Source organism: Antrostomus carolinensis, unplaced genomic scaffold (genome assembly GCF_000700745.2).
Source record: "Antrostomus carolinensis isolate BGI_N321 unplaced genomic scaffold, ASM70074v2 scaffold7699, whole genome shotgun sequence".
Lineage (NCBI taxonomy): Eukaryota > Metazoa > Chordata > Aves > Caprimulgiformes > Caprimulgidae > Antrostomus > Antrostomus carolinensis.
In genome coordinates this window covers 18,374-29,538 of record NW_010336349.1, presented here as the reverse complement: position 1 = coordinate 29,538, position 11,165 = coordinate 18,374, and the positions used below count along the sequence as shown (strand labels likewise).

The window sequence follows — 11,165 nt, the reverse complement described above, 5'->3', positions numbered from 1 at the left end:
CTGGTGCTTCACTGTCTGGTGAAAGCTGGATCAGGAGTCAAAAAAGCATTATGCCAAACCAGAAATAATACAAAGTGAGATATTAGGCCAAACACCTATATTTGATTCCTTATAGTCCGTTTCATTCTGTTTCAGCACAGAAATCCGCTATCTGATGGTCATAGCATGACTACCACTGTCCTCTGTGATACTGAGATTAAGATATTAATAGCAAAAACCCCTATTATAGGAGGTCTGAAAGCTGCAAATGAAAGTATACGGGAAGAAAATTTAATTAGGATCTTTGAGATCATCAGAGGACTGTGGAATGAGTGTGAATGAACTTACAAGGCTATAGAGACTTCTACCTCCCATAAGAATATGGCTCCATAACTTCCCTTCAACATTTTTAAAGGAAACACAGCTGAGGAAAAAAAAAAAGTGATAAACCTAAATTGAACTGAAGCAGTATATCTAATTTTTGTAGTCTAGTTACTTCTAATATCAAATATTCATTTCTCCCAGAAAGCAGGTAACTATAGCAACAAACACAACAGAGCTGTATACAAAGGTGCTGAGGAACAAAAAAAGGTAAAAAATCGTTACATTTATCCCATGTTTGTTAATTTTTTACCCTTTTTAAAAAAAAAAAAATTACCAGTACAGCTGTAAAATACCTGCAAATTATTAATTTAGTAAAATTTTATAGAGACACTGAACAACCTCTATACACACACACTAGAAGAATCCCATTCCTCTCTGAAAACTGCAATCAAAAATAATTTCCAATTAAAATACTTTCTGACAAGAAGAAGAAAATTAATTTAAATTTTAACTCTAGGATGAAAGGAGAACGAGCAACGTCATGTTTCATTTTCTTCAGCCTGTCACTTCAATTCTCTTTTGAGGAGGACTTATTTTCAGATGATATAATTACAATCCTCAAATGGCAGTTTTAAATATACATGACAGATGTTTATTAAATTGAAATACATTTGGAATAAAATTTACTTCCCCTCCTCTTCCCTGCAGAAGCAAAGGCCAGATTCTAGGGTCTCTTTCCTGTTGCAGTCCCTTAAAGCTGAAATATTTTCATGATTGCCAGTGGAATTGTCCCCAATTTCAAAGACTGTAACTCTCCTCCCCTACCAGCACTGCCATGCATTTCATCAGTAGCATATATGTTGCCTGGCCCATCTAAGTGTACTTTCAAACTTTATGCAAGGCAACATCCTAACATGAATACTATAAAGAAAAATTAAAGTGGTAAAGATATCCAATTCTTATGTTGAAAATAACATCTTATCTAGGGCAGGTTGCGGTCCAGTATTCTAAAAATAATTAAATGAGCAGTGTCAGGCAACATGGTCTGACGTCATCATATATTGTATGTCAAAAAAGAAAAGTCAGCATTCATAAATACTGTTCCATGGTACCATCAACCTACAAGGCAGAATTCATATTTTAGATGGAGGTATCTATTTAAAGACAGTAATATAATATGGCACAAACTTAGAGTGTTTACAAATCACTTTTCTGAGGGAGCAATATCTTCCCTTAAGAGTGACTTATATACGGTCTTGAAGGAGTCAACTTATACTTGTTCTGCAGGGACAATGATGCTTTATGGATTTCCTCTCGAAGGAAATTGAGTTTGCCTTAACAACAAGAAAAAAAAAATCCATGACACAAGACAGATGAAATGAAATACGTCAAAAGTAAATTGTAAAAAGTAATCAGCAAACTGAATTATATGCATAAACGGTGGCGTTTTGATCACTGATAGATAATTCAGTGATCTTTCACCAAGGAAAAATCAATAATTTAGGGAACTTTCATAGCCATATAAAAAAGTCTATAACTTATACAATGAAAAGGCTAGCCCTTCTGTGGTAAATTGAAATTCTGTAATTCTACAGTAATCAACCACATGATTGAATGACTTCATTTATGCTTTAGATTTTGAGCTTTGAAAATGTTTATATAGACATAATATGGATGTAATGTCCAACATTGACAACTGAAAACAGATTCAAAGGCTGTCACTAGTCTCTCTGGGATGTTCCAGCTATATTTTAATTAAGATTTCAATTTTTGCACTTTGCTTAATATACAAAAAATGAAAAATCGGCAAAAAGTTACACTAATGTGTTACAAGTGAAACACCAGTGGATTCTCTAGGCCAAAAGAGAAACAGGAGAATTTGGTTAACATGACTCTTCATACTTATACGTGCTAAATTCAACAATTTATCCATCTCCAGGTGTCTTCGAAGGGATGTTTCTTCAGGCTATTTCTGTGTATTTATCTGTGTTTATCCATTCCAAGAACTAAAAGGTATAATTCAATCAAATATACAAACATCATTCACATTTTGCCTTCTCAGATTACCTTTTACTTGATTTACTGAGTATATAAACAGAAAACTAAAAACTGATGTTATTCATATAGTCTAAGAGGGTTTTTTTAACCTTGAATAGAGTTTTATATAACTTAATAGTACAGACTGAGGACTATGGGATGTTGACACAAATAAATAGGGAAATGCTACCTAATACTTCACAGAACCCAAAAGAATACAATTATAACAAGGGTAAATGGTGAAAAAAAATTCCACTCACATTTTAATTCAAGTTTTTTGTAATTAGACACTCCAGCACAAAGGATAGGTACAATTAGGCAGAATTTGGAGAGAAAGAATTTTCTCATTGATGGTATTAAGATAAAATCTCCTACAAAACAGCATATTTGAAATAATTTTTGCGACACACACTCTAAAAATAGAAAGTCATTAGAAAACAAAAAGAAAGGGAAAATGAAATGAGAAAGATGAATCCGTTATCTGATTGGCATTTGGGGAATCAAAAGTAACATCCCATTGACGCCAGAGGAATTATCCCACACTAACAGCACTGGGAAATCTGAATTACACTAGCTGAACACTAAAAATAACCATATATGTATTCAACAATATCTTTTTTATGTTTAAAAAAATGGGTTAAGGAATCTGGACCCAAACCACAGTTTTATAGCTAGATTATTTTCCCCTTTTTGGTATTAAACATTAATCTAAGGGTTTTCTTTTTTCTTCTCTTGGAAAGATGACCAGTGTGTAAACCTAATTTCTGGCACTGGCTAATTCTCTCCCTTGCCAAGGTGTTAACAGAGCACACAGATGCATATAAGCTTGATGAGTTGCCAACAGCATTAGGGTTAGGTGTTCACTACAGTCACAAGTATATTAGCTATATTTGATACTGTTCTTGACAAAAGGTAGAGTTGTTCATTGCTCAGTTCCCAAAGCTTTATTGTATTTTGAGAAAAGAAAGAATAGCGATTGATTTTCATATTAATGCACACAAAACTTCCTATCTTGAAGCATCTCTGGGGTGACTCTTGTAGAGTTCCAAGCACTCTGAGCTACAGCTCTGGTACAGCTAAGTAATTATTCCTATACTTACATTGAAGTAATTCCATTTACTTTTCAGTACTAACTCTACTTGAGTCATGCTGGTTGGAAACTGACCATTTCCAGATATTTTCCTTTTTGCTCTCTTAAGCACTGAGCATTCTGAAAGTATTGATGTAGTTCATCTTATCCAGACAGCAAAACATGTCTGGAAACTAGGGATATTTGCCAAAAAAACAGGGTGTACTGGGATTAATCAATAGAGACTCACTTCTACCTTCTGTAGTCACATTCCTTGGCCCTACAAAAGAATGAGTTAATAAGCTTTCTCATCAAAAACATAACAGGAATCAAACTAAGAATTACTGGTTCATCCAGTAAAATGAGATTCTCTCTGAAGATATTTAAGCCCAAATGCTGCAAAGTTCATCATAAATTTAACTTTAAATACGAGTTTACACCTCACTAACAAGCACTTTGTATCTTTCTTCCCATTTTACTATGTTTCTAATATTTGAGATAAAATGGACTATTAAATAATCTCTGAAAAGAGGCTGAAGACCCACCACTTTTCTCTGACCAAAGACCCACTTCTCCTCACATTTACAGGCATCAGAAATCATAGTACAAGGAATACATGAATCATAGCAAAAAGATGAATGCCTTGTTTGTCTTGTATTTTAAGCAGAAAAGAAATATGAAATATTGACATATCTGTCACTAAAAAACCCACAAACCATAGAAATTGAGGTCCATCTATGGAATTTACTATATTGCAAAACAAGTTAAAAGTGTGCAAGTAGGAATTCTGTCAGAGAAGACAAGACAAAATGATACAATTATTCCAACTCAGAGCTGATATGCTCCAAGGTATATGTTTTCTCACCATCACTGTAAATATGAATATTTTAGAGGTTAATATGAAGATCAAATGTGCAATGCATTTGCTGAAAAGATTAATATCTTTTCATTAAAAATGAGAGTGCACTGTTGGTTCAGCATTTGCATTTAGATCGAGTAAGTAATAAGTATATTGACTGCTTAAGACACATATCTCCAAAATGGAAAATATGGATAAAGAGGGTAGGGTCCATCTGCAGAAATGGACAAGCTTTTCCTATTTCCTACTGCTACCCCTTCAGAGAACCTAAGCCCTATCAACAAGAACGCTATGATTTACTTATCACAGCAGAACTGCTTGCATACCGGAAAGAACATTTCTGCGAGCATTCATTCCTTCATGCGAGCGGTGTACTGGTGAATATGTATCGGTGGGCTGCTGTTGACTTGAAAAATTGCCAGCTACTGTACAGTCATTCATCAGTGTATGGACAGGAATGGGTATTTGCTAGTTGTTATACGCTGCTTTTTGTTGCAGTTGTTGTTTAAAGCTTAGAGCCATCCGGTTAAGCGGGAGGCTCAGCCGGCTATTACGTTGTTACAAGCGGTCCACATAAACATGAGCAGGATGGGCTAATGCAACTCCAGGTTTCTCATCGTTTATGGTATAAGGCTTTCAGCTCCATGTTTCTAAGTAATAAAGAGATGGAAAGGTATATAGGATTCAAATAATGGTAGACTGATGCAGCAAGATTGGTTCAAATGGTTACAGAACATAGCACTTGCTTACTGAAATGGTGGTGTGGCTTGTGCAGGCACACCGACCATCAGTCTCACTGGAGAACACACATTTCAGTTAACTGAATCTAGCCCAGAGTTTCTCAGAATCACAGCATACTTGAATTGGTTTTCTTGAGGTGTTTAAAAACATCTGTGACAGCATCTAGTCCAGCATGTAGCAGATATCTCAAACTATTTGTTAACTTCAGTTCAAATTAAGCACAGCAGTTCCTATCAAAAGCAAAAGCATATTACTCCTCAAACTGTGAGAAGTAGAGTAAATATTTCACTTAAGCAACTGTGGTGGCAGCTTTCTTATAGTACTTTAGTCATATACAATTTATACAATTCATACAGCTACTTCCCTGCAGAGCAGAGGGGTCTGTAACACTGGCAAAACAGTATTGTGGGTAAGCAGAAAAACTAATTACTGACCCATAAAGGAAATTTAAGAGTTGATTCTACAAGAGTACAAGCATTTTCTCCTCTTATGCACATGAATTGTATTATTTTTCTTTTGCTGCAGGGAAGCATCACTTTGAAGTGGACTCTTCATCCCTGAAATGCAAAATTCAGGACATTTCCTCAAGGTTTCTTTCCTCCTTTTTACTTCTTCTCCTCCTCCTCCCCCCTTTTTTTTCCTTCCCCTGTTGTGCTCTATTTCAGGTCATTTAGACCACACACTTTGATGGAGGACATCCTTCTCCTCTGAATTTATGAATCAAAATGTGTTTTCCAATGGATATCTGGAGGTATAATTTGCCCCCTAACACTCTTCAATCTTTATTGCTGACACATTCAAGGATGCCTAACTCCCACAAGAAAAAAGCCCACATTAATCTTCAAAAATATGTCCTTACTTGCCTTCTGAAAATTAAAATGGATGTTCTTTGAGAAATTATCTGAGTTTTGCTGCAAACACTGAGGATCATACACTTTTGGAACCAATTTTGATTCTGGAAAAATTATAAATAAAAATGCGTTGGTATATTAATACAAATCCTGCATGGTGCTAAGTCTTTCCTTGGAGGCATGAAGCACTCAGCTTCCCTTGGCAGATGTCAATAGAAATCAAAAGCACTCAGCAGCTTGCTGGATCTATTCTGTGGGATTCCTACATACACTTTTTCTGCATACTGGAGAGAATTACTTTTTTTGCTTAATGCTTTTGGAGGTGATACTATACTATGGAAATAGCTCCAGAGCACACACTATTACCCATCTGTGCTAAATCAAACACCCATTCAATTACTACCAAAGCTAAAAAAAACCCCCAAAAAATAGCTAGCTTGGGGATCTGAAAGTGAACAGGCAACTCAAAAAAACCCCCCAAAAACCTATGATCTTTCTGTTTCTAGACCATGTAAGAAAGAAAACAACCCTAGAGAGTGATGTCTTTCACATTACATATTCCTTCTGCTGCCTTATGCACCCAAGAGCTTTGGAATAGCCTTTGAAGGAGAGGTCACTTAACACACCAGGGATCATTCCCATCTCCATACTCTCAATTTAGCAGGAGACCTAATAAATGCCAGTTACAGAAAAATAAATTTTGAAGACTGGAAGGAATTTAACAAAATTATCTTCATTTTGAGCTGATCCTGTATAGCTAAAAGAACAAACAAATGCACAGCTGAGGTTCACTAGAAACAAGTTAATTATTTCCTTTTTCCTTTCTTTTTTTTTTTTAATTATTTTAAGAGTGTCTACTTAGAATTTGTTTTTAATTCTAAAGTATTACCAGAAAAAAAATGGTTTATTTTATTTTCATCTCCTTAAAATTATTAACCTAGATGTTTAATAATACATGCTAAGATTCTCCTACATATAGCCAATTTGATATAAAAAACTGAGCTCTCTAAATGGTCAAACTTTGTTTTACTTTAGGGTAAATACCTGTATTTTGAATTTTTGCACAGAAACAAGAATTTCTGTGGCTATGCCATAGCAACTTTTCTGAAAATGCTGAAGCATAGAAAAATAAAATGGACTATACAGTATGTGCAAAGCCTGACAGATGCTTTATATCTCCACAACTCAGCATCTCCAGTCTCCTGTTCCCTCTGATGCAAAAACATTAAATAATACTTAAAATGAAAAAAAATATCAAAACCAAAAGAAAATGCCAAACAACTTATATTCTGTTAATTTGTCTTAAATGAAATGGAAGGTGTCCCAAAAGCATTAAGATCCAAGCAGTGGTAAAACTTACTAAAAGTAGGTATGAGTAATTATAACCAGATTTTTATTATGCTTTAAAAGAGTTCACATCAACCTCTGGTGCACATACATATGATTTATGAGAAATAGTTTTCTCTTTTCTCCATCCTAAATAAATTTTTACTTTAATCCATTTTCTTAATTTGTGTCTAGGGCTAATACAGTTTAAACAGTACACCTACAAGGAACAACTAAGAATAATCCACTTTTGACTGTCACTTGCTTTTAAGATTCAAATAGAAAATAAATAGAGCTAGCAAAAGCCAGAAAAATCACAGGCAATTGATCCAATTTAAAGTTTAAGTAAAATCAAGTAGAAGCTGCTGGTTGAATTGGCAGTCATGAATAATCAGATTCATGAAGACAAATTTTTGCACTTTCTGGAGCTGTGGAATTCCCCAGTAGAAATGCACTTTCCCCCACAGCCCCAAATATAAATACCATGTGTACCCAGTTACCTGCAAATACTGCTGACTCAAATCCCAATCATCCCAAAGGATCAGTTGAGTTGTTCAACATCAATTCTTTTTTTTTCCAAGCAATGGAAAACATGAAAAAACTTGCTATTCCCTATGCACATCTACTATAATACATTCTCCACTGAGATACCAACAAAAGATGGGTAAGAACTGAGGAAGTAAAAGCACTCCTCTCCTGTTCATAAGTACTGTTTCATGCAGTCTCTGTCCAACCATCATTCAATGTCTCTGTCCACAGGTTTTATCCTCTGATGTTACACACCTACCAGCAAGGCTTTCAAGGGAAAGATTGTTTCTTTGTCCCATGTTTCTGCAATGCTCTTCATAGAAGATTGTGATAAAGAGCCAAAACATTTAATATCTACAAAGATTCACCAGAGACGCTGTCATAACAAAAAGGCACTAGTAATGGAGCAGCAAATAGCACTCTCTCCTGCCCCACCAACTTTCCAACATCCTGAAAGTCACTTCTTCAAGTCTGGTGATATGCAGATACCTTATTCCCTACGTAGTAGCTAGACAGACATTTCCTCCTCCAGATGTTACGCCTGTCTCTCTCCACCTGAGGCAGACAATTCTCCTACAATAATTCAATTTCATGAGCAACACAGAAATACATGAGTTATTTACATAGCATCAAGATTATGGTGGTACTCAGAACTGTTCAGAACAGGATCATTAGGCTGCTTGTCTCTAAAAGCTGCTATTATGGTTAAAAATATAAGTTTTACATCTTTGACCATGAATGGCTAACTCCACAGATATAAAAAAGGAGGCATGACTACCAGTTTCTACACAAGACGTAAATAAGCAAGAGGGGGGGAAAAGAGGCTTAACCCACAAAGATGACAGAGCACAACACAGACCATCTTGTGAAGAAATGGAAAAAAACCCCTTTTTCCCAAGCCTTTCACCTAACAAGACAATGTTATACTGGACTTTAACAGCAGATAATGCCTGGTGTTAGTGTTAAAACTTTACACAGTCCTACATTTTGGCCCATAAAACAGCTTTTACAGCAACAACAAAATTAACTTTGCAGTTTCAACAAGATTGCAGCTTGCCATGTCACCTTCAAAGTTAAAGTATTGAATTGACTATTATTAAAAATCATGAGGAATTCAGATCCTGCTTTCAGGATATACTACCCAGCCATAACACCCATTCGATTGAGGCCGAACTTCTTGTATGGAGACAGCATTATTATTTCATGAATCACCAGTGACCTTTGGAAGGTACTAGGAAAAGCAGTCATGTTCATTCCCTTCCATTGATTTTCTAATCTTGAGTAAATTGGTTTAATCTGGGGAATAGTTATTCATTAGGAATAAAAATACCTAAACTGACTTTAGAAAACAGTATAAAGCTTTTTATCTGAAACAATGAATTTAGAAGGGAAACTTGAGGCAAAAAGGCAGTGATCATACAAATTTTATCTTGGGCATGATTCTGTGGCCAGCCACACAAGTACAAAAGAATTGGAATCTCTCTAAACCTAAAAGAAAATTCTACAGGCCCAGACCTGTAGAATGGTCTACATTTAATGGTTTATCCATCAAATATTTGCTGTTGGAAAAGCCCACGGAAAAACTACTCACCTACAACAGGAAATGGTATGGGCATCATTTTGATCTGGTTAAAATGAAAAATAATGTGCTGAATATTGAGAAAATAGGACAATCCTGAATCTAACCAACTTAGAAGACAAGTTCAGTAAATCAGCACATACTTGAAACAGCCTGCAAGAAAACTTGGTTGTCTGCAGGACCTAAGAACACACAGGGCTATGTAATCAAAAGAAACAGTGATTTACAGAGTAACTGCTTAGGGTCATCATTGTATTGGTGTCCAGGTCACATATATTCTGATAACTAAACCTTTGTCTTAACAGTTTGGCTCTACTTTATTATTTTCTGAACATGAAATGATCATACCTAAACTTTCTCTGCTATCAATTTATGCTCTTATAATGTTAATGATCTATAATAAACATAGATTTTTCGTACTATGGTAATTCACCTTAAAACCACATGCAGACTACCTGGTCCTTTACTATTCTATTTTTGTATTTTCATTTTTTGTCTATGGGGTAGTAAGTTAATTTGTCCATTAAGTCCACTCAATAAAAAAAAAAAACAAACAAACCAACCTCTAGAAAAAGTATTTAAAGCGCCAAATTGTCACAAGCTATATGCACAATTAGGATTTTTATATTTTTTTTTTTTCATTTCCAAACAGTCAATTGGTAACTCTAAATTGAATTCCACTTATTCCTGAGATCTTTGCTCTCACCATCCAACACTAAATGCCTTGCCCAGAAGTTATGAACTACTAGATTTATAATATTGATCAGAGCATATAACTCCTTATGCCAAAAGAAATAAACAAAACTGTTAAAAGACTCTTCAGAGTTGAGCATCTGAACTGCTACCTCTGCAATACTCTGAACCTCTTTTCACCTCACAGAAGATGATTATAGGCACAAACTTTAAAATGTCAGACTGGCAATAGGAAAACATTCACTTACCTCACGATCCAGCAGTACAGGTGACACCACTGTAACAATATCTCCCTTTTCTGGGTCAATATAGAACATGTTTGGGGATGGTTTGGTAGGTGTCTGTTTGAGGATGTTATATCGCAGAAGAGCATTGTCTGTGCTAGAGTCGTCAGCATCAAACGCTGTCATACGCATCACAGTCGTTCCTACAGGAAAGGTGAACAGACAACAGAATGCATTTAGCAAGAGCATGTAAAATTATGCTGCCTTCACATGTGAGAACCAGGTGTGTACAATACATAATTATCTCATCAAGATCACTAAGTATTTTCACCTGATATGTAGTTTGTAATTGTATTTGTATTATCTTTACTTGCTACTGAGCCAACAACAAAAGGCTAGTGTTTCTGGTTTGCAGCAGACATGTGACTAACAAGTTCCCCATATTTGTGTGCTTTGTTGCCATCCATATTAGTTGCATTTCACTAAATGAACTACAGATTTATCTTTTTCACTTTAAATTCTACAGATCGAAAGTCTACAGGATCTTTGTGAAGATGACAATGCTGAAATAAGAGTGGTCTCTATTTTCACTTTAAAGTCTTGCACAGTTTCAGAATTGGTTGGACATTAAACTTTCTGTCAATAAGAAATTTTATAATGGTTAAAGCGTACATTATTCTAATGTAAATTTGTACAAATTTATGAGCTTATTGTATCAGCCTCAACTAAAAAAAAAAAAAGAAAACAAAACAAAACCAACAGAACACCTTTATTGCCAGGCTATCCAAGTGATTAAGGTTTGTTTTTTAACATGAAAATCCTATAGCACACAGTTCTGCTATAGAGTGCAATAAGGTAAAACTGTTGACTGCACAGATTCCTAAATGACATGCAGAGGGAAAACCTCACTCTTCTTCTACATCACAGTTAATACAGGGAAGACTGGGATGTTGCC

General features: G+C 35.3%; 1 protein-coding gene across 1 annotated transcript in view; it reads right to left on the bottom strand.

Moving 5' to 3' along the window:
* LOC114818880 (cadherin-13) overlaps positions 1 to 10,413 on the bottom strand; it is a gene marked incomplete at both ends in the record, with an annotated part of 115,703 nt that extends 105,290 nt beyond the window's left edge. The window contains one exon of the mRNA XM_029086690.1: positions 10,235 to 10,413. Coding sequence (XP_028942523.1) covers positions 10,235 to 10,413 — 179 coding nt within the window. The remainder of the gene's footprint in view (positions 1 to 10,234) is intronic.
* Between the last annotated feature and the right edge of the window lie 752 nt (positions 10,414 to 11,165).